General features: G+C 45.1%; 1 protein-coding gene across 2 annotated transcripts in view; it reads left to right on the plus strand.

Annotated features, from left to right (window-relative positions):
- The window catches only part of FSTL3 (follistatin like 3), a 522,081-nt gene that overhangs the window by 404,128 nt on the left and 93,467 nt on the right, over positions 1-24,486 (plus strand). For both annotated transcript variants that reach the window (XM_077254309.1, XM_077254313.1), the window contains one exon: positions 19,058-19,285. In XM_077254309.1, the coding sequence (XP_077110424.1) occupies positions 19,058-19,285 (228 nt within the window). The remainder of the gene's footprint in view (positions 1-19,057; positions 19,286-24,486) is intronic.

A 24,486-nucleotide genomic window follows, 5' to 3' on the forward strand; every position in this document is an offset into this window, starting at 1 on the left:
TTTGCTGTACGCTGTGTCTCCCCTCGGACCGTGCCGAGTTACCTGGTACCACACAGAATTTGCGCACACCCCAGCACCAACACAAATCTCGCCGTTCCACATGCGGTCAGAGACAGGACAGCTAATTCTGGAAGAGGGACAACACTCTCAGACACACATAACCAGACGGACGGACAATCACAAAAACTGACCGTCTGTTGTGAATTTGCTTTTTGCTCCCTCTAGTGGTTACTAGTTTTTTGACTCTGGTTTTTCTGTCATTCCTTTTATCCGCACCTGGGTCGTTAGTTAGGGGTGTTGCTATATAAGCTCCCTGGACCTTCAGTTCAATGCCTGGCAACGTAGTTATCAGAGCTAGTCTGCTGTGCTCTTGTCTACTGATCCTGGTTCCAGTTATATCAGCTAAGTCTGCCTTTTGCTTTTTGCTATTTGTTTTGGTTTTGTATTTTTGTCCAGCTTGTTCCTAATCTATATCCTGACCTTTGCTGGAAGCTCTAGGGGGGCTGGTGTTCTCCCCCCGGACCGTTAGACGGTTCGGGGGTTCTTGAATTTCCAGTGTGGATTTTGATAGGGTTTTTGTTGACCATATAAGTTACCTTTCTTTATTCTGCTATCAGTAAGCGGGCCTCTCTGTGCTAAACCTGGTTCATTTCTGTGTTTGTCATTTCCTCTTACCTCACCGTCATTATTTGTGGGGGGCTTCTATCCAGCTTTGGGGTCCCCTTCTCTGGAGGCAAGAAAGGTCTTTGTTTTCCTCTACTAGGGGTAGCTAGATTCTCCGGCTGGCGCGTGTCATCTAGAATCAACGTAGGAATGATCCCCGGCTACTTCTAGTGTTGGCGTTAGGAGTAGATATATGGTCAACCCAGTTACCACTGCCCTATGAGCTGGATTTTTGTATTCTGCAGACTTCCACGTTCCTCTGAGACCCTCGCCATTGGGGTCATAACAGTTTGCCAGGCCAGTATTAAATGTTTAATGCATTGCAGAAGAGGGATTATAAGAAAGAAGATTTTGAGTTTTTTTTTTTTTTTTCTTCTTCCCCTTTACCTCAGAGTGGCTATGCTTGCTGCAGACATGAATGTCCAGACCTTGATTACAAGTGTGGACCAGCTGGCTACTCGTGTGCAGGGCATACAAGACTATGTTATCAGAAATCCTAGGTCAGAACCTAAAATACCGATTCCTGAACTGTTTTCCGGAGACAGGTTTAAGTTTAGGAATTTCGTGAATAATTGTAAATTGTTTTTGTCCCTGAGACCCTGTTCATCTGGAGATTCTGCTCAGCAAGTAAAGATTGTTATTTCGTTCTTACGGGGCGACCCTCAGGATTGGGCTTTTTCGCTGGCACCAGGAGATCCGGCATTGGCTGATCTTGATGCGTTTTTTCTGGTGCTCGGTTTACTTTATGAGGAACCCAATCTTGAGATTCAGGCAGAAAAGGCCTTGCTGGCTATGTCTCAGGGGCAGGACGAGGCTGAAGTGTATTGCCAAAAATTTCGGAAATGGTCCGTGCTGACACATTGGAACGAGTGTGCACTGGCCGCTAATTTTAGAAATGGCCTTTCTGAAGCCATTAAGAATGTTATGGTGGGTTTTCCCATTCCCACAGGTCTGAATGATACTATGGCACTGGCTATTCAAATTGACCGGCGGTTGCGGGAGCGCAAAACCGCAAATTCCCTCATGGTGTTGTCTGAACAGACACCTAATTCGGTGCAATGTGATAGAAAAACCGCAAATTCCCTCATGGTGTTGTCTGAACAGACACCTGATTTAATGCAATGTGATAGAATCCTGACTAGAAATGAGCGGAAAATTCATAGACGCCAGAATGGCTTGTGCTACTACTGTGGTGATTCTACACATGTTATCTCAGCATGCTCTAAACGTATAGCTAAGGTTGTTAGTCCTGTCACCGTTGGTAATTTGCAACCTAAATTTATTCTGTCTGTAACTTTGATTTGCTCACTGTCATCTTATCCTGTCATGGCGTTTGTAGATTCAGGTGCTGCCCTGAGTCTCATGGATCTCTCATTTGCTAAGCGCTGTGGTTTTACTCTTGAACCATTAGAAAATCCTATTCCTCTTAGGGGTATTGATGCTACACCATTGGCAGCAAATAAACCGCAGTATTGGACACAGGTTACCATGTGCATGACTCCTGAACACCGCGAGGTGATACGTTTCCTGGTTTTACATAAAATGCATGATTTGGTTGTTTTAGGGCTGCCATGGTTACAGACCCATAATCCAGTCCTGGACTGGAAGGCTATGTCAGTCTCAAGTTGGGGCTGTCGTGGTATTCATGGGGATTCCCTGCCTGTGTCTATTGCTTCTTCTACGCCTTCGGAAGTTCCGGAGTATTTGTCTGATTATCAGGATGTCTTCAGTGAGTCTGAGTCCAGTGCACTGCCTCCTCATAGGGACTGTGACTGTGCTATAGATTTGATCCCGGGCAGTAAGTTTCCTAAGGGAAGACTGTTTAATCTGTCGGTACCTGAACATACCGCTATGCGTTCATATATCAAGGAGTCTCTGGAGAAGGGACATATTCGTCCGTCTTCTTCCCCTCTTGGTGCGGGATTCTTTTTTGTGGCAAAAAAGGATGGATCTTTGAGACCTTGTATTGATTATCGGCTTTTGAATAAGATCACTGTCAAATTTCAGTATCCTTTGCCGCTGTTGTCTGACTTGTTTGCCCGGATTAAGGGTGCCAAGTGGTTCACCAAGATAGACCTTCGTGGTGCGTACAACCTTGTGCGCATTAAGCAAGGTGATGAATGGAAAACCGCATTCAATACGCCCGAAGGTCATTTTGAGTACTTAGTGATGCCTTTTGGGCTCTCCAATGCGCCTTCAGTTTTTCAGTCCTTTATGCATGACATTTTCCGGAAGTATCTGGATAATTTTTTGATTGTTTATCTGGATGATATTTTGGTTTTTTCTGATAATTGGGATTCGCATGTGGAGCAGGTCAGGTTGGTCTTTAAAATTTTGCGTGAAAATTCTTTGTTTGTCAAGGGCTCAAAGTGTCTCTTTGGTGTACAGAAGGTTCCCTTTTTGGGGTTCATTTTTTCCCCTTCTGCTGTGGAGATGGACCCAGTCAAGGTCCGAGCTATTCTTGATTGGACTCAGCCCTCGTCAGTTAAGAGTCTTCAGAAGTTCTTGGGCTTCGCTAACTTCTACCGTCGTTTTATCGCTAATTTTTCTAGCATTGTGAAACCTTTGACGGATATGACCAAGAAGGGCTCCGATGTAGCTAACTGGGCTCCTGCTGCCGTGGAGGCTTTCCAGGAGTTGAAACGCCGGTTTACTTCGGCGCCTGTTTTGTGCCAGCCTGACGTCTCACTTCCCTTTCAGGTTGAGGTGGATGCTTCGGAAATTGGGGCAGGGGCCGTTTTGTCGCAGAGAGGCCCTGGTTGCTCTGTTATGAAACCTTGTGCCTTTTTCTCTAGGAAGTTTTCGCCTGCCGAGCGAAATTATGATGTGGGCAATCGGGAGTTGTTGGCCATGAAATGGGCATTTGAGGAGTGGCGTCATTGGCTCGAGGGTGCTAAGCATCGTGTGGTGGTCTTGACTGATCACAAAAATCTGATGTATCTCGAGTCTGCTAAACGCCTTAATCCGAGACAGGCCCGCTGGTCATTGTTTTTCTCCCGCTTTGATTTTGTTGTCTCGTATTTACCAGGTTCAAAGAATGTGAAGGCCGATGCTCTTTCCAGGAGCTTTGTGCCTGATGCTCCTGGAGTCACTGATCCTGTTGGTATTCTTAAAGATGGAGTTATCTTGTCAGCTATTTCTCCGGATCTGCGACGTGTGTTGCAGAGATTTCAGGCTGATAGGCCTGAGTCTTGTCCACCAGACAGACTGTTTGTCCCGGATAAGTGGACCAGCAGAGTCATTTCCGAGGTTCATTCCTCGGTGTTGGCAGGTCACCCGGGAATTTTTGGCACCAGAGATCTGGTGGCCAGGTCCTTTTGGTGGCCTTCCTTGTCAAGGGATGTGCGGTCATTTGTGCAGTCCTGTGGGACTTGTGCTCGAGCTAAGCCTTGCTGTTCTCGTGCCAGCGGTTTGCTCTTGCCCTTGCCTGTCCCGAAGAGACCTTGGACACATATCTCCATGGATTTCATTTCTGATCTTCCGCTATCTCAGGGCATGTCCGTTATCTGGGTGATATGTGATCGCTTCTCCAAGATGGTCCATTTGGTTCCTTTGCCTAAGCTGCCTTCCTCTTCCGATCTGGTTCCTGTGTTTTTCCAGAACGTGGTTCGTTTGCACGGCATCCCTGAGAATATTGTGTCAGACAGAGGATCCCAGTTCGTTTCCAGGTTCTGGCGATCCTTTTGTAGTAGGATGGGCATTGATTTGTCGTTTTCGTCTGCTTTCCATCCTCAGACTAATGGACAGACGGAGCGAACCAATCAGACTTTGGAGGCTTATTTGAGGTGTTTTGTCTCTGCTGATCAGGACGATTGGGTGACATTCTTGCCATTGGCTGAGTTTGCCCTTAATAATCGGGCTAGTTCCGCCACCTTGGTTTCGCCTTTTTTCTGCAACTCTGGTTTCCATCCTCGCTTTTCTTCGGGTCATGTGGAGCCTTCTGACTGTCCTGGGGTGGATTCTGTGGTGGATAGGTTTACTTCGGCGCCTGTTTTGTGCCAGCCTGACGTCTCACTTCCCTTTCAGGTTGAGGTGGATGCTTCGGAAATTGGGGCAGGGGCCGTTTTGTCGCAGAGAGGCCCTGGTTGCTCTGTTATGAAACCTTGTGCCTTTTTCTCTAGGAAGTTTTCGCCTGCCGAGCGAAATTATGATGTGGGCAATCGGGAGTTGTTGGCCATGAAATGGGCATTTGAGGAGTGGCGTCATTGGCTCGAGGGTGCTAAGCATCGTGTGGTGGTCTTGACTGATCACAAAAATCTGATGTATCTCGAGTCTGCTAAACGCCTTAATCCGAGACAGGCCCGCTGGTCATTGTTTTTCTCCCGCTTTGATTTTGTTGTCTCGTATTTACCAGGTTCAAAGAATGTGAAGGCCGATGCTCTTTCCAGGAGCTTTGTGCCTGATGCTCCTGGAGTCACTGATCCTGTTGGTATTCTTAAAGATGGAGTTATCTTGTCAGCTATTTCTCCGGATCTGCGACGTGTGTTGCAGAGATTTCAGGCTGATAGGCCTGAGTCTTGTCCACCAGACAGACTGTTTGTCCCGGATAAGTGGACCAGCAGAGTCATTTCCGAGGTTCATTCCTCGGTGTTGGCAGGTCACCCGGGAATTTTTGGCACCAGAGATCTGGTGGCCAGGTCCTTTTGGTGGCCTTCCTTGTCAAGGGACGTGCGGTCATTTGTGCAGTCCTGTGGGACTTGTGCTCGAGCTAAGCCTTGCTGTTCTCGTGCCAGCGGTTTGCTCTTGCCCTTGCCTGTCCCGAAGAGACCTTGGACACATATCTCCATGGATTTCATTTCTGATCTTCCGCTATCTCAGGGCATGTCCGTTATCTGGGTGATATGTGATCGCTTCTCCAAGATGGTCCATTTGGTTCCTTTGCCTAAGCTGCCTTCCTCTTCCGATCTGGTTCCTGTGTTTTTCCAGAACGTGGTTCGTTTGCACGGCATCCCTGAGAATATTGTGTCAGACAGAGGATCCCAGTTCGTTTCCAGGTTCTGGCGATCCTTTTGTAGTAGGATGGGCATTGATTTGTCGTTTTCGTCTGCTTTCCATCCTCAGACTAATGGACAGACGGAGCGAACCAATCAGACTTTGGAGGCTTATTTGAGGTGTTTTGTCTCTGCTGATCAGGACGATTGGGTGACATTCTTGCCATTGGCTGAGTTTGCCCTTAATAATCGGGCTAGTTCCGCCACCTTGGTTTCGCCTTTTTTCTGCAACTCTGGTTTCCATCCTCGCTTTTCTTCGGGTCATGTGGAGCCTTCTGACTGTCCTGGGGTGGATTCTGTGGTGGATAGGTTGCAGCAGATCTGGAATCATGTGGTGGACAACTTGAAGTTGTCACAGGAGAAGGCTCAGCGCTTTGCCAACCGCCGTCGCGGTGTGGGTCCCCGACTACGCGTTGGGGATTTGGTATGGCTTTCTTCCCGCTTTGTTCCTATGAAGGTCTCCTCTCCCAAATTTAAACCTCGTTTTATTGGGCCTTACAAGATATTGGAAATCCTTAATCCTGTATCTTTTCGTCTGGATCTTCCTGTGTCGTTTGCTATTCACAATGTATTTCATAGGTCCTTGTTGCGGCGGTACATTGTGCCTGTAGTTCCTTCTGCTGAGCCTCCTGCTCCGGTGTTGGTTGAGGGCGAGTTGGAGTACGTGGTGGAGAAGATCTTGGATTCTCGCCTCTCCAGGCGGAGGCTTCAGTACCTGGTCAAGTGGAAGGGCTATGGTCAGGAGGATAATTCCTGGGTGGTCGCCTCTGATGTTCATGCGGCCGATTTAGTTCGTGCCTTTCATGCCGCTCATCCTGATCGCCCTGGTGGTCGTGGTGAGGGTTCGGTGACCCCTCACTAAGGGGGGGGTACTGTTGTGAATTTGCTTTTTGCTCCCTCTAGTGGTTACTAGTTTTTTGACTCTGGTTTTTCTGTCATTCCTTTTATCCGCACCTGGGTCGTTAGTTAGGGGTGTTGCTATATAAGCTCCCTGGACCTTCAGTTCAATGCCTGGCAACGTAGTTATCAGAGCTAGTCTGCTGTGCTCTTGTCTACTGATCCTGGTTCCAGTTATATCAGCTAAATCTGCCTTTTGCTTTTTGCTATTTGTTTTGGTTTTGTATTTTTGTCCAGCTTGTTCCTAATCTATATCCTGACCTTTGCTGGAAGCTCTAGGGGGGCTGGTGTTCTCCCCCCGGACCGTTAGACGGTTCGGGGGTTCTTGAATTTCCAGTGTGGATTTTGATAGGGTTTTTGTTGACCATATAAGTTACCTTTCTTTATTCTGCTATCAGTAAGCGGGCCTCTCTGTGCTAAACCTGGTTCATTTCTGTGTTTGTCATTTCCTCTTACCTCACCGTCATTATTTGTGGGGGGCTTCTATCCAGCTTTGGGGTCCCCTTCTCTGGAGGCAAGAAAGGTCTTTGTTTTCCTCTACTAGGGGTAGCTAGATTCTCCGGCTGGCGCGTGTCATCTAGAATCAACGTAGGAATGATCCCCGGCTACTTCTAGTGTTGGCGTTAGGAGTAGATATATGGTCAACCCAGTTACCACTGCCCTATGAGCTGGATTTTTGTATTCTGCAGACTTCCACGTTCCTCTGAGACCCTCGCCATTGGGGTCATAACACCGTCCTCTGTAACTGGGATTTCTATCTCAGACCTTGTGCACAATGCTAGGGTTCAAAGACGTTTCTACCATTTTTTGCACTACGTGGTTCGACCACCCGTGATTCTATCACGCCATGCTCCGCACCCGAGACTCTAGGAGCAACTTTGCGCTCACCGTATCATAGACAACCTCCTATCCCCCTGCCTGCTACACACAGGCAGCAGACTCAATACCCCAGAACAGTGCTGGCACATTCAAGACAAAACATGCAACAGGTTAGAAGCAATCAATCACGGTTTGTGTTCCTCACAGCCAGTAGCCGTGGGTTCTTTTAGGGCCACCAGGTGTACGTATCCCACACCCACCGTGTTAGGGCTGCACAGACACTCGGCAAACACGAGTACAGAACACACAGAATGGTTCGAGAAACACAGGCAAGTACTACAGATTCATAAAGGAATCAGAAGACTCACCGTGTTTTTATGGAGGTGATCAGTCTCCTAGTCAAACCACTCTGGACGCTCTTCCTCGATCCATTCCGGGTGTCAATGTCTGGGGAGTGTACATCCTCAATGGGCCGCACGTTGAGCGCAAAAAATGTGAGGGTGATCTCTTAAAGGGAGATCTATATGATTGCTTGTACCTGACCAAATATAAGCTGAGTGCTAGCTTAGAGGCCCAGAATGTATCAGATTCACAGAGACGATACACACAGCCTCTCTCAGTGATGGCTCACTCACAACTGCTTTATTCTGAACAAAGTAACATAGTAACATAGTAATATAGTTAGTAAGGCCGAAAAAAGACATTTGTCCATCCAGTTCAGCCTATATTCCTATATTCCATCATAATAAATCCCCAAATCTACATCCTTCTACAGAACCTAATAATTGTATGATACAATATTGTTACGCTCCAGGAAGACATCCAGGCCTCTCTTGAACCCCTCGACTGAGTTCGCCAACCCCACCTCCTCAGGCAAGCAATTCCAGATTCTCACTGCCCTAACAGTAAAGAATCCTCTTCTATGTTGGTGGAAAAACCTTCTCTCCTCCAGACGCAAAGAATGCCCCCTTGTGCCCGTCACCTTCCTTGGTATAAACAGATCCTCAGCGGAAGATACTAAATACAGGAAATGGGGGAGGTCGCACAACTTCAGAATAGTTAGTGTCACTCTGATTGGTTCATTCCAAGCTTCATTTTCAACTTCACTTCCATATATGGTATTCAGTTTCTTTGTCCAATATTTAGTAACGTCTTCACATTCCAGAAGTTCCTTCCAGTGTGCTGCTGATCAGGAAATAGACTCCATCTTGCTACACCATATCTGAACTGACTTATATAAGGTTTAATGATTGATTTCATTAGACATTTTCTCCTTCACAGCACCGTGTGACACTGTGATGGCGGCAGTTATGGTGTGACGCAGTTATGGCGATGTTTTGATGGCGATGTTTTCGAAACCCATTAAAGTCTCTGGCATACAACTTATTAAAGTCTCTCTTTTAAGTACAGTCGCTTAGGTGCACAAGACCCACTTCAAAGGGTCAGTCCATCCTGTTCGTGACTCTAAGTTGAGTTGCCCATCAAGGCCGTGGGGTACTCGGTACCGGGTCCGGTCGCAATTAAAGGGGTGGTCACGGGTCCGTGGCCCTGGGTGCTCAAGTAAAAGTTTGTGACGCCACCTGTGGTTCTTGGTCAGAGGTGACCAACGCTGCTTAAAGGGGTCATCTTGGGGCGATAGTGCTGCAGCAATGATGGGGTCACTTCCCACAGGTGAAGCGGTGTCCCCAGGGCTCCCGATGTATTTGGCAGGGATGGTGAATGCCGCAAATAATTGGAGGACACAGGGTTGCAGTCTTTACCTGGTTTACTGAGATGGTATTCAGCCTCAGTCTAGGGTACCAGAAACAGGTGTACCTGGAGTCCAGGCAGTCCGAAGACTGGTGGAAATCCCTTTGACAGGGTCAATTTGGGAGCATTTCACTATGCGCTGGTCTGTGGTCCCTTGCTGCCTGTAGCTCTATAACAAGGCCCTCTTTCTTCCCTGTCCAGGGACAGTACCTGCACGGTAGGCAACTTGAGCCGTCTCTTTTGGGTCTCTGTTCACGGTGACTCTGGACTCTGATGGCTGCTGTACCTCAGGTATTATGTGGGCAAGTCCCTTTTAGTTTCCTGCCCTCCGGTTCTGCTGTGGGGCTTGCAGTCCCACTCAGCCTTGGGCTCTCAGTACCCGGTTTCTGCGCTCAGCGTGGAGAGAGGCCCAGTAGCAGTCTTTCTCCAGCTCCTAAATACCTCTGTGCTCCTTTACTGTCTGCTGTCAACTGTCCGCTTGTCTGCCTAGCAACTGACTCATCCTCCCGACGAGAGAGAGCAACTCCCCTCAATTCGGGTGTAGAGCTCCCCCTTCTGGCCTGGAGTCAGAATGTGTTGCATGTAAAGTTACCTGCCAAAGGGATTCCTCCTGTCTCCAGGCATGGCATTACCCTCCCCGAGAGGAAGGCAGTACCACTGTGGTACCTGAACTCCTGGGGTGCCACATAATCCTCAGAAGACTTGAGTAAACTACCCCTGTCTCAAGGGTGCGGAGTTGATGGCGATTATGGGTATAGGTCTGGACAGCGTATATGGTTTGAAGTCCTGGACAAAACTAGCGTCAATTAACTTAAACCCAGAAAGGCAGAAATAACCATCTGCAGGCAGAAAAAAATTGTGTCCTACCCACGGAGGATATATGTAGACCTGGGTTGGAAAAGAAATGTGCCCACAAAATGGCCCTTTCTAGCACTGTAAAAACATATTCCCCCTTTGCGCCGGAGAACAGACCGTTTTCCAGAATGAGTTGCCCCATACAACTGCATAGGTTCCTCAGATGACTCAGACCAGGTTTCCTTGGCCCTGTACCTCCCGCACATGGGGATCTCTCTATATGTCTCTGGCAAAGACGGCGATCCTCCCGGATAGCCAGAGAAATGACCGCCTCAAGGGAAACTGGAGTCTCATGCAGGGCTAAGGCATCCTTCTCCCTTACTGATAGCCCTTGACAGAGCTGTCTATGGATCGCGGGGTCATTAAATTAAGTACCGAATCTCGGCGCAATACTCCTCTGCCAGCAGGATTGACTTCTGAAGCTGATGTAGTGTGGACTCAGCCAGGGTGACGTGGTCGAAGTTGTCGTATATATGACCCAGCACCAGAAAAAAAGTCAGACGGGAGAGCGTTCCCATGCTTGGGGGTCTCCCTGAAGGAGAGATTATTATCCCCACCTGTTGCTCCACAGTTCTTGGGAACAAGGACGTAACCTGAAGCATAATTTACAGGGCTCCCTGAAAACAACAAATTTGTCATGCCCCCAGAGAACCTGTCAGGCAAAGCAATGTTGGGCTTTTCTAAGGGTTGCCTGGGAGTTACGGTCCCCAAAAAAGTGTGTTAGGGTGCTGAAAAAAGACAGTACATACAGGTGCATCTAACAAAATTAGAATATAATCAAAAAGTTAATTTATTTCAGTTCTTCAATGCAAAAAGTGAAACTCCTATGTTATATATAGAGTCAATACAGACAGAGTTATCTATTTCAAGTGTTTATTTCTGTTAATGTTGATGATTATGGCTTACAGCCAATGAAAACCCAAAAGTCATTATCTCAGTAAATTAGAATACTTTATAACACCAGCTTGAAAAAATTATTTTAAAATCCAAAATGTTGTCCTACTGAAATATATGTAAATGCACACAATACTTGGTCTGGGCTCCTTTTGCATCAATTACTGCATCAATGTGGTGTGGCATGGAGGCGATAAGCCTGTAACAATGCTAAGGTGTTATGGAAGCCCAGGTTGCTTTGATAGCAGCCTTCAGCTCGTCTGCATTGTTGGGTCTGATGTCCATTGTATTCTTCTTGACAATACCCCGTAGATTATCTATGGGGTTAAGGTCAGACTTAACTGATTCTGGAAACTTTACACTAGAAATCAAGCAGCTTGTCATGACTCTATGTAATATGTGAGTTTCACTTTTTGTATTGAAGAACTGAAATAAGTTAACTTTTTGATGATATTCTAATTTTGTGAGATGCACCTGTAGATCTGCCTCCTCCAGGCTGAGCTGCCGCAGTTGCCCTCTCAGAGCAGTGATAGGATCCATAATGGACCAAATTAACGGTTTCTCTCAGAGCTAATATCATGACTCTGTTGCTGGTTGTCCCAGGACCAGGGGCTCTTTCCCTATCCCTAATGCTAGGGGCGTCGTAGCTCAGTCTGTTCCCCAGATTACGTCTGATGGTGGAGACGCTGGGGCCACATACCTTGCCTTAACTCCTGAACCGTCCTCACTCTGTACCCTTACCTCGCCCAGGGAAGAGAGGAGTAGTATTCTACTGTAATACACCAACCAAACTAACAAGGTAATACGAATAGGGATGACGAAAATACCAAACATACAAATATACTCTCACAGAAAGTAGAGGAATGCATCGGGGAGTGGAGGATGGGGTTAAACCAAAGTAGGAGAAGAAAGGGAATTATAACACACTCAAAACCTAGCAACAGTCACAGATAAATCCACCAACCGCTTTCCACCATCAACAACCTCCAGCCATGCAGCATAATCTAACTCTTACAATGAGTGTTAGCCAGGACCCAGATTATATAGGAGATGGGAGTGGCTAACAGTGCAATTCTGAGAGCCTTAATGCTCCAGGAGCTCTCAACTGAGCAAATTATCACTGTAGAGAGCAGCGGCAGGCAAGTATATTAACACACTTACACTACATTGCATTCATATACACACACATTTAATGAATAGAAAACATAGTAGAATTGCATCTATAAGGGCATGGTCATCCAAACAGTGCAGTTTTAAATCTTATAGCTATTTCAGTGGTTGTAGGCACAATTAACACTTTTTGTGCTTGTTTACACGACCATATCTTTGGTCCGAGTGCTGTGCATAGAAAAAATGGACAGAACTCAGACCAATGTTATTCATTGGGACAGTGTAGGTGAGCGATTTTTTTCACTGACCCAGTCTGTGTGAAAAAAATAGCAGCTTGCTCTAGTTTCGGCCAATGTCACTAGTGTAGATTCTTTCATGCAAAAGAATCGGACAGATTATGTAAATGATGTTCATACTCTGATATGGGTTTGAACAGTGTCAGCATAGTCTGATCCGATTCTCTAAGATGAGAGAATCGTAATACTGGTGTGGAGATGATGGAGAACAAGGACAAGATTTTTCCCATCTTCACCATTCTGTGTCATCTGAGTACACTTCAATGTTTTCCACGAACATGTTGACTTGAATTGGTGAGTGCGTTCGCAGCATGCTGTGAATTTTTTCTCATGGTAAATCAACACGAGATAAAAACACTGATCAGCACTGACTCATCCATTCAAGTTTATGGGTGAGTTAAAAAAAAACAAAAATCGGATGTCATATGGAGCCACAGTATAGCATCCATTTTACAGATACATTGCAATTCTGTAACATAGGAAACTGTAAATGGTCCTGTAAATTATTAATAGCCGCTGCTGTAAAACAACGGATTGTGTACAGACTGCATATGGATGACAAGTGAGAAAAGGGAGTTGTCCCAATTTCCTGGATAAAATTTTGACTGATTTTGTTATACGCTCGTTATACCCTTCAAAGATGTTTCTCTATGCCAATACTAGTAAGAGAACATCAAGAGATTTGTAATTGTAATGTACAGTATGTTTTCAATGCTGGCTACAGCAATATACATGAAAACATAGTGCTACAGGGTAATATATAGTTGTGTTGTTAAATGGTGATACTTTTTTGGTGTGAAGTCATACAGCTGTACTGACTTCCTATATTTTTAGTGGCTTATAGGATAAATATTTTCTTTGTTCTGTTTGAGCCCTGACATGAATAGTATGCTACAGACTGAAAGTATTAAATCCAAACAGGACATAAATTGAACTTCAAAATCTGCATCAAATCCTTGGCAAAATCCACCTGAGTTACATGTTGATTTGCATCAGATTTTGCTGATACACATTTCAATCTATTCATTTCAAAAAGAAAATCCAGATGTAAAATCAGCAGATCTATGCCATGAAAACAGCCCCTACATTTTTTACTAGAAGAAAAAAAGCCTGCTGTAGAATATGTGTAAAAGAAGAGTAGCAAGAGGAAAGCTCTGGAGCAAAATTTCTATTGTGTTTTTTCTTTTCTTTATTTGTTAGGAATCAAATCATCAAGAGGCCTGTGTGCCGTCTTTAAACAAAGTTATGGCTAGTTTGCTAGTTTTATTGAGACTCTAGCATTTATTTGCAGCTGTAGTTGTTGGGAAATATTTTTAATTGAATGGAAAAAAAATATATAATTTGCAAGATTTTCAAGATTTTGACCAACTGGCTTGTATTGTAAATGAAAAAACTTGTTACTGTCTTCGGGCAAATTTTTTAGTTAGATTAATCAATAATTGCAGAAATGCTGTTAAAACAAGGGTTTTTCATTTTTTATATATATATATATATATATATATATATATATATATATATATATGTATATACTGTATATATTTTTTTCTTCCTTGTGTTTTCTTGAAAAGTTAAAAGGAAGAAACACATTTTGTATTCTTAAGAAAAGCAGCAGAAATCAGTGTAAACGCTTGGCAGCAAGAGAAGGAACAGTCCGTCCGTTCAAACACATGTCTTACATCTCCCTAACTCCTCCAGCTTAAAGAAACAAACTGATAGCATTCATTCACAGTGTAGGAAAACTAGCGCAAAGTTATTTAATATGGCTGCTGCATGGAATTGTGTAATGAGCTCCACCTCTAATGCTGTGAGGTTCAGGAAAAGAAGCAATGTTCTAGGCTAGTAGATCTACATAGAAGAAACTAGCAGTGTTAATTAAGAAAATGAATTACCGTCAATATGAGATTAATCTAATATGTTATGATCTTGACAGTGTACAGAGGTTATATAGTATTAGGAAAACATGGCTCTCATTTAATGCTTCCTACTCACGTCCATGTTTCCTGTATGTTTGGCACCTGTTTTTTTCACAGTTGCCACATGTACCCATTATGACCTATAGTGCTATGTCTTTACATGAACTGTGTGTCCTTGCAAAACGTACCGAGTAGTGTTGAGCATTTCGATACCGCAAGTATCGGTTTTCGTCCGATACTTGCGGTATCGGAATTCCGATACCGAGTTCCGATACTTTTGTGGTATCGGGAATCGGTATCGGAACCATATTCATGTGTAAAATAAAGAATTAAAATAAAAAATATGGATATACTCACCTCTCCGGTGGCCCCTGGATCTTACCGCTGTAACCGGGAGCCTCCGTTCCTAAGAATGAGCGTGTGAAGGGACTTCGATGACGTCGCAGCTTCTGATTAGTCGCGTGACCGCTCATGTGACCGCTCACGCGACCAATCAGAAGCCGCGACATCAGCCGCGACGTCATCGAAGGTCCTTCACGGGCTCATTCTTAGGAACGGAGGCTCCAGGTTACAGCGGTAAGGTCCAGGGGCCACCTGTTATGGTCCCAATGGCAGGGGACCTCAGAGATTACCGCAAAGTCTGCAGAACATAAATACTCGCTCATAGGGAAGTGGTAACTAAGCTGACCATATACCTGATCCTAGCGCAAACACTAACAGCAGCCGGGGAACGTGCCTACGTTGATCCTAGACGTCTCGCGCCAGCCGGAGAACTAACTAACTAACCCTATCAGGGAAAATAAGACCTCTCTTGCCTCCAGAGAAAAGACCCCAAAGTAATACAAGCCCCCAACAAATAATAACGGTGAGGTAAGAAGAAAAGACAAACATAAGAATGAACTAGATTTAGCAAAGAGAGGCCCACTGACTAATAGCAGAATATAGTAAGAAGACTTATATGGTCAGCAAAAAACTCTGCAAAATATCCACGCTGAATATCCAAGAACCCCCAAACCGACTGACAGTGTGGGGGGAGAATATCAGCCCCCTAGAGCTTCCAGCGATATCAGGAATCACATTTTGTACAAGCTGGACAAAAAAATAAGAATAATGCAAATGATCAAAAGTACGAAAGCAGGACTTAGCTTATCTTGCAAAGAACCAGGACCTGAAGACAGGAGCAAACAGAAGTGAACTGATTACAACGATGCCAGGCACTGGACTGAGAATCCAGGAAGTTTAAATAGCAACACCCATGGTCTAACGAAGCAGGTGAGTACCAACCTGGTAAAAGACAATCCAAGTGCCAAATCACTAGTGACCACAAGAGGGAGCCAAAAGGTATAGTTCACAACAGCCACCGGAGAGGTGAGTATATGGATATATATGGATATACTCACCTCTCCGGCGGCTCCTGCACCTTACCGCTGTAACCGGGAGCCTCCATTCCTAAGAATGAGCCCGTGAAGGACCTTCGATGATGTCACGGCTGACGTCACGGCTTCTGATTGGTCGCGTGAGCGGTCACATGAGCGGTCACGCGACCAATCAGAAGCCGCAACGTCATCGAAGGCCCTTCACGCGCTCATTCTTAGGAACGGAGGCTCCCGGTTACAGCGGTAAGATCCAGGGGCCACCGGAGAGGTGAGTATATCCATATTTTTTATTTTAATTCTTTATTTTACACATGAATATGGATCCCAGGGCCTGAAGGAGAGGTTCCTCTCCTTCAGACCCTGGGAACCATTCCGATACTTTGCGTCCCATTGAAATGCATTGGTATCGGGTATCGGTATCGGCGATATCCGATATTTTTCGGGTATCGGCCGATACTCTCCGATACCGATACTTTCAAGTATCGGACGGTATCGCTCAACACTAGTACCGAGACATATCCATTTTTTTTCCAGCACAGATGTCAAGGGCCAATACAAGTCTATAGGTCCATGTGTACATGGAAGACATCAATGTACAGTCTACCATGGTTCCACCGCTCAGGGTGTCTGGGATGCAGTTTGACAGCTTGGCTGTCCAGTCTGGTGCAGGGGTGTGCTGAACCTGTCAGTACTTTGATTGACAGCATGACCACCCAATCTGGTTCAGGGATGTGCTGAGCTGTCGGTGTGTTTATTGACGGCTCGACTAGGCAATCTGTGACTAGGAGGCGTCGGCTGTCTCAGGTGTTCACTATCCCGGGTAATTACTTGCCTACTTAACTGTGAAGTTTCTCCCAGACCACTGCCAGACGTACATTCATCTTGTGAGGTTTATGCTTTGTGCTCTCCTGTGCCTTGAGTTCTATATGTTTGATCTGTTGCCTCACCTTGGACTTTGCTCTGACCATCTGCCTGTTTAACCCCTTCAGCTCTGATCCATTATCCTCCTGGTACTCTGACCTTAGAACGTTACCTGACTACGCTTTTGTCTCTTCCTTCTGATTATGACGTACCTTCCTAGTCACAGATTGGCTAGTCGAGCTGTCAATAAACACACCGACAGCTCAGCATGCCCCTGAACCAGACTGGATGGCCATGCTGTCAATCAAAGTACTGACAGCTTCAGCATGCCCCTGCACCAGATTGAATGGCCGAGCTGACAGTAACTGCATCACAAACACCCTAAGGGGTGGAACTGTGACACAGTCCATGTGCTGTCCGTGTTCGACATTTCAAAGTGTAGGAGAAGCTTTGTCATTTATTTATTTCTTTTTCTATACCAGAAAAGCACTGATGGTAAAAATGGACACACTGATGTGTGACGCTAGTCACTTCTCACTAACTGTCCCTAACCCTAAATTCAGAACCAGTCCCGAATCAATGAAGTTAGCAGCAGATCCACAGTGAATGAATGCCAATGTTCATAACATCTAGTTCTCTAAGGAAATCGTTGTATTTATCAGTACTTCATCAGAGGAAGAAGAAGGTACCTGGGAGTCTAGGTGACCTCCTAGGCAGTCACCCAGACTCAGACGTTCTACCAATGGTTTGATAGCTTGAGGACAAGTTGGACAATTCTAAGAAAATGTCTAGAGAGACCACAGTATAGACAGAGTCTGAGATCTTGTCTCTGGCTTCTCCCCGCAACGCGAAGACCGTCAACCCTAACCTTGGATAAATGGACCTGCTATGGGGAAGTATTTCATGCGGCCTGCTGTTCACCATGTCTCTCATGGATTCTGCAGTCCATTTGTATGGCCTGGGTCATGGCCTCCATCAGAAAACAAGGGGCATCACGGAGGACCAGAGCATCCTTGAGTGTCTTGGAAAGGCCTCTTTGGAACTGGCATCTGAGAGCCACATCATTTCATAGAACTTCGGTGGGCCACTGCCAGAACTCAGTACAGTAGTCCTCAGCTGTGCGACCCTCCTATGCCAGGTTCATGATCTTAGCCTGGGTTTGTCATGTATCAAACATAAACTGTCAAAAAAGGCATCAACAGAAAACTGTTCTGGGGCTTGTTGGGACAAAGAAAACGGCCAGGTCTGAGGACCCCCTCGCAGTCAGGACATTATTATTTCCACCCACTGGAACTCCTCCCTTGATGACCGGGGGAGCTGGGTAAAAAATAACTTGCAGCTTTACTTTAATACCCTAAACTGGTCTTTCTCTCCTGAAAATTTATCAGGGAGGGATATCACAGGTTCGGGAGAGATCAACTGTACATCGAGAGGAATGACATCACAGCCACTACGGGCATTGGGGGGCTATGAGGGGTCTTCATCAAGTTATTTATCTGACCCTGCAACTGATATTGCAGTGACTCTAGACTCTGGCAATCCTTCGCCAGATCCAAAGTCATCTGTGTCAAATTTGCCACCTGGACAAAAAGCATGTGAACAGGATCCATACTGGTGAAAAAGAAAAACTTATACACCAGACGTAATGTGACTCTAATCACTTCCCACGGTCAGACTGGTCAAAGAGTCCAAGGTTAGAAGTCAAAAGGGTACGTCATAAGTAAAAAGAAGAGACAAAAGCGTAATCAGGTATTGTTCTGAGGTCAAATTACTGGGAGGATAACAGATCAGAGCTGAAGGGGTTAAACAGGTGGATGGTCAGAACGAAGTCCAAGGTCATGCAGCAGATGGAGCATGCAGAACTCAAATCACAGGAAAGCACAGCACAAACCTCACAAGCTGAATGTATGTCTGGCAGGGTTCTGGGAGACACCGCTCAGTTAAGAGGCATGGCATTTACCTAAAATAATGAACATCTGGAGATGGCTTACTCCTCGCAGTCTCAGATTGGATAGTCGAGCTGTCAATCAACACACTGACAGCTTAGCACGCCCCAGGACCAGATTGGATGGCGAAGTTGTTAAAATACTGACACTTATATGGTGTCTATGAACTCGTAATGTCCTGGAGAATCACAATGGCAGGTCAGTTTTAGCATATAGTGAACCTAGCAAAAAAGCCAAACAAAAAACTAGTGTGGAATTGCACTTTTTTGCAATCTCACAGCACTTGGAGAAATGTTTTTCCTGTTTTCAAGAACACGACATGGTAAAACCAATGGTGTCGTTCAAAAGTACAACTCGTCCCATAAAATATAAGCCCTCACATGGCCATTTTGACCAAAAAATAAAAAGGTTATGGCCGTTGGAAGAAGGGGAACAAAAAATGGCAATGCAAAAATGGAAATACCCCTGGTCCTTAAGGGGTTAAATGGTTGTTGAGTGAACATGCATTCTAAGAAGCTAATTCACAATTGACAATATGGCTCCACTTACTAATCAATGTTTTACCTCAAAGAAAGAATAATTTGTGATGCCCTGCTGTCCTGCATAATACTGTTTATATGATATCATAATTTGCAATGTCATTCATGTATAACTAATGTAAATTTTGTTAATGTTCTATACCCTCAGAGTCATGTTCGAATGTGGTTTGCCCAGGGACTCATTCATGTGTTGTGGACCAGACTGGAAGTGCCCATTGTGTCATGTGTCGCATTTCTCCATGTCCAATGCCTTTTGCCTCTGACTACAATCTGTGTGGGAACAACAATGTCACCTATCCCTCAGCCTGTCATCTTAGAAGAGCCACTTGCTTCTTGGGAAGATCTATAGGAGTCCGTCACGCAGGCAGCTGTGCAGGTATCTAAAGATAGTTGTTATCATCTATGCTCTCCTGTTTATTGCTAATAAAAATTCTATTCTAAAATTACTACATTTGCTCCAGGAAAATACAGAAAATATAGTAACACTTTAAGGCAATAGTCTATAACTATCTGTAAAAACAGATCAAGTAAAGTATATTTAATAGTTGTGCAGTAAAAAGAAAAGAGTTGAATGAGATGATAGCAGCATTTCAAAAATCTGAAAAAGTTTCCATGTCTCAGGAGACTTGGCTAATTAAACCTCTCTTTTCTGATTTTTGGAGTGGTGCTTTAATCTATTTTCTTTTTTTTTACTGTTGATTTTGGGATTTGAGTCACACCTGCTGAGGCTTGCACCCTGCCAATAAGGATTCTTTATAGTGCTGTTACATTCTTTTGTGTTTAAATGCGTCATATTTGTTCACATAGTATATACTCGAGTATAAGCCGACCCGAGTATAAGCCGAGACCCCTCATTTTTCCACAAAAAACTGGGAAAACCTAATGACTCGAGTATAAGCCTAGGGTGGAAAATGCAGCAGCTACCGGTAAATGTCAAAAATAAAAATGGGTACCAATAAAAGTAAAATTAATTGAGACATCAGTAGGTTAAGTGTTTTTGAATATCCATATTGAATCAGGAGCCCCATATAATGCTCTATACAGTTTATGATGGGCCCCATAAGATGCTCCATATTAAAATATGCCCCATATAATGCTGCGCAAAGGTTAATAATGGCCCCATAAGATGCTCCATCGAAAATGTGCCCCATATAATGCTGGATAAAGGTTGATTATGGCCCCATAAGATGCTCCATAGAGACATTTGCCCCATGCAATGCTGCATAAAGGTTAATAATAGCTCCATAAGATGCTCCATACAGACATTTGCCCCATATAATGCTGCATAAAGGTTGATTATGGCCCCATAAGATGCTCCATAGAAACATTTGCCCCATATAATGCTGCACAAATGTTGATTATGGCCCCTTAAGATGCTCCATACAGACATTTGCCCCATATAATGCTGCATAAAGGTTGATTTTGGCCCCATAAGATGCGCCATAGAAATATTTGCCCCATATAATGCTTCACAAATGTTGATAATGGCCCCATAAGATGCTCCATAGAGACATTTTCCCCATATAATGCTGCACACATGTTGATTACGGCACCTTAAGATGCTCCATAGAAACATTTACCCAATATAATGCTGCTGAGATTTAAAAAAAAAATAAAAAAATGGCATACTCACCTCTCGTCGCTCAGTCACCGCCACTTGCGATATTCACCTGTCCTCGTTCCACCACCGGGCGCCGCTCTGTCTTCCACGTCCTCTGCAGTGACTGTTCTGGCAGAGGGCGGCGCACACTCTAAACATGTCATCGTGCCCTCTGACCTGAGCAGTCACTGCAGAGGACGCGGAAGACGGAGCGGCGGGATGGGGATAGGTGAATATCGCGCAATGCTCACCCTCCCCCGTTATACTCACCTGCTCCTGGCACGGTCCCTGCTTCTCTCTGAGAGATGGTCTTAGCACTGGCAGCTTCTTGCAGCATTGAGCGGTCACTGGTACCGCTCATTAAAGTGATGAATATGCGGCTCCACCTCTATGGGAGTGGAGTCGCATCAATATTCATTACTTTAATGAGCGGTACCAGTGACCGCTCAATGCTGGAAGAAGCTGTCAGTGCCCAGAGTGTTGTGAATTTGCTTTTTGCTCCCTCTAGTGGTTACTAGTTTTTTGACTCTGGTTTTTCTGTCATTCCTTTTATCCGCACCTGGGTCGTTAGTTAGGGGTGTTGCTATATTAGCTCCCTGGACCTTCAGTTCAATGCCTGGCAACGTAGTTATCAGAGCTAGTCTGCTGTGCTCTTGTCTACTGATCCTGGTTCCAGTTATATCAGCTAAGTCTGCCTTTTGCTTTTTGCTATTTGTTTTGGTTTTGTATTTTTGTCCAGCTTGTTCCAAATCTATATCCTGACCTTTGCTGGAAGCTCTAGGGGGTTGGTGTTCTCCCCCCAGACCGTTAGACGGTTCGGGGGTTCTTGAATTTCCAGTGTGGATTTTGATAGGGTTTTTGTTGACCATATAAGTTACCTTTCTTTATTCTGCTATCAGTAAGCGGGCCTCTCTGTGCTAAACCTGGTTCATTTCTGTGTTTGTCATTTCCTCTTACCTAACCGTCATTATTTGTGGGGGGCTTCTATCCAGCTTTGGGGTCCCCTTCTCTGGAGGCAAGAAAGGTCTTTGTTTTCCTCTACTAGGGGTAGCTAGATTCTTCGGCTGGCGCGTGTCATCTAGAATCAACGTAGGAATGATCCCCGGCTACTTCTAGTGTTGGCGTTAGGAGTAGATATATGGTCAACCCAGTTACCACTGCCCTATGAGCTGGATTTTTGTATTCTGCAGACTTCCACGTTCCTCTGAGACCCTCGCCATTGGGGTCATAACAGTTTGCCAGGCCCGTATTAAATGTTTAATGCATTGCAGAAGAGGGATTATAAGAAAGAAGATTCTGAGTTTTTTTTTTTCTTCTTCCCCTTTACCTCAGAGTGGCTATGCTTGCTGCAGACATGAATGTCCAGACCTTGATTACAAGTGTGGACCAGCTGGCTACTCGTGTGCAGGGCATACAAGACTATGTTATCAGAAATCCTAGGTCAGAACCTAAAATACCGATTCCTGAACTGTTTTCCGGAGACAGGTTTAAGTTTAGGAATTTCGTGAATAATTGTAAATTGTTTTTGTCCCTGAGACCCTGTTCATCTGGAGATTCTGCTCAGCAAGTAAAAATTGTTATTTCGTTCTTACGGGGCGACCCTCAGGATTGGGCTTTTTCGCTGGCGCCAGAAGATCCGGCATTGGCTGATCTTGATGCGTTTTTTCTGGCGCTCGGTTTACTTTATGAGGAACCCAATCTTGAGATTCAGGCAGAAAAGGCCTTGCTGGCTATGTCTCAGGGGCAGGACGAGGCTGAAGTGTATTGCCAAAAATTTCGGAAATGGTCCGTGCTGACACATTGGAACGAGTGTGCACTGGCCGCTAATTTTAGAAATGGCCTTTCTGAAGCCATTAAGAATGTTATGGTGGGTTTTCCCATTCCCACAGGTCTGAATGATACTATGGCACTGGCTATTCAAATTGACCGGCGGTTGCGGGAGCGCAAAACCGCAAATTCCCTCATGGTGTTGTCTGAACAGACACCTAATTCGGTGCAATGTGATAGAAAAACCGCAAATTCCCTCATGGTGTTGTCTGAACAGACACCTGATTTAATGCAATGTGATAGAATCCTGACTAGAAATGAGCGGAAAATTCATAGACGCCGGAATGGCTTGTGCTACTACTGTGGTGATTCTACACATGTTATCTCAGCATGCTCTAAACGTATAGCTAAGGTTGTTAGTCCTGTCACCGTTGGTAATTTGCAACCTAAATTTATTCTGTCTGTAACTTTGATTTGCTCACTGTCATCTTATCCTGTCATGGCGTTTGTAGATTCAGGTGCTGCCCTGAGTCTCATGGATCTCTCATTTGCTAAGCGCTGTGGTTTTACTCTTGAACCATTAGAAAATCCTATTCCTCTTAGGGGTATTGATGCTACACCATTGGCAGCAAATAAACCGCAGTATTGGACACAGGTTACCATGTGCATGACTCCTGAACACCGCGAGGTGATACGTTTCCTGGTTTTACATAAAATGCATGATTTGGTTGTTTTAGGGCTGCCATGGTTACAGACCCATAATCCAGTCCTGGACTGGAAGGCTATGTCAGTCTCAAGTTGGGGCTGTCGTGGTATTCATGGGGATTCCCTGCCTGTGTCTATTGCTTCTTCTACGCCTTCGGAAGTTCCGGAGTATTTGTCTGATTATCAGGATGTCTTCAGTGAGTCTGAGTCCAGTGCACTGCCTCCTCATAGGGACTGTGACTGTGCTATAGATTTGATCCCAGGCAGTAAATTTCCTAAGGGAAGACTGTTTAATCTGTCGGTACCTGAACATACCGCTATGCGTTCATATATCAAGGAGTCTCTGGAGAAAGGACATATTCGTCCGTCTTCTTCCCCTCTTGGTGCGGGATTCTTTTTTGTGGCAAAAAAGGACGGATCTTTGAGACCTTGTATTGATTATCGGCTTTTAAATAAGATCACTGTCAAATTTCAGTATCCTTTACCGCTGTTGTCTGACTTGTTTGCCCGGATTAAGGGTGCCAAGTGGTTCACCAAGATAGACCTTCGTGGTGCGTACAACCTTGTGCGCATTAAGCAAGGTGATGAATGGAAAACCGCATTCAATACGCCCGAAGGTCATTTTGAGTACTTGGTGATGCCTTTTGGGCTCTCCAATGCGCCTTCAGTTTTTCAGTCCTTTATGCATGACATTTTCCGGAAGTATCTGGATACATTTTTGATTGTTTATCTGGATGATATTTTGGTTTTTTCTGATAATTGGGATTCGCATGTGGAGCAGGTCAGGTTGGTCTTTAAAATTTTGCGTGAAAATTCTTTGTTTGTCAAGGGCTCAAAGTGTCTCTTTGGTGTACAGAAGGTTCCCTTTTTGGGGTTCATTTTTTCCCCTTCTGCTGTGGAGATGGACCCAGTCAAGGTCCGAGCTATTCTTGATTGGACTCAGCCCTCGTCAGTTAAGAGTCTTCAGAAGTTCTTGGGCTTCGCTAACTTCTACCGTCGTTTTATCGCTAATTTTTCTAGCATTGTGAAACCTTTGACGGATATGACCAAGAAGGGCTCCGATGTAGCTAACTGGGCTCCTGCTGCCGTGGAGGCTTTCCAGGAGTTGAAACGCCGGTTTACTTCGGCGCCTGTTTTGTGCCAGCCTGACGTCTCACTTCCCTTTCAGGTTGAGGTGGATGCTTCGGAGATTGGGGCAGGGGCCGTTTTGTCGCAGAGAGGCCCTGGTTGCTCTGTTATGAAACCTTGTGCCTTTTTCTCTAGGAAGTTTTCGCCTGCCGAGCGAAATTATGATGTGGGCAATCGGGAGTTGTTGGCCATGAAATGGGCATTTGAGGAGTGGCGTCATTGGCTCGAGGGTGCTAAGCATCGTGTGGTGGTCTTGACTGATCACAAAAATCTGATGTATCTCGAGTCTGCTAAACGCCTTAATCCGAGACAGGCCCGCTGGTCATTGTTTTTCTCCCGCTTTGATTTTGTTGTCTCGTATTTACCAGGTTCAAAGA

Source organism: Ranitomeya variabilis, chromosome 1, assembly GCF_051348905.1.
Source record: "Ranitomeya variabilis isolate aRanVar5 chromosome 1, aRanVar5.hap1, whole genome shotgun sequence".
NCBI lineage: Eukaryota > Metazoa > Chordata > Amphibia > Anura > Dendrobatidae > Ranitomeya > Ranitomeya variabilis.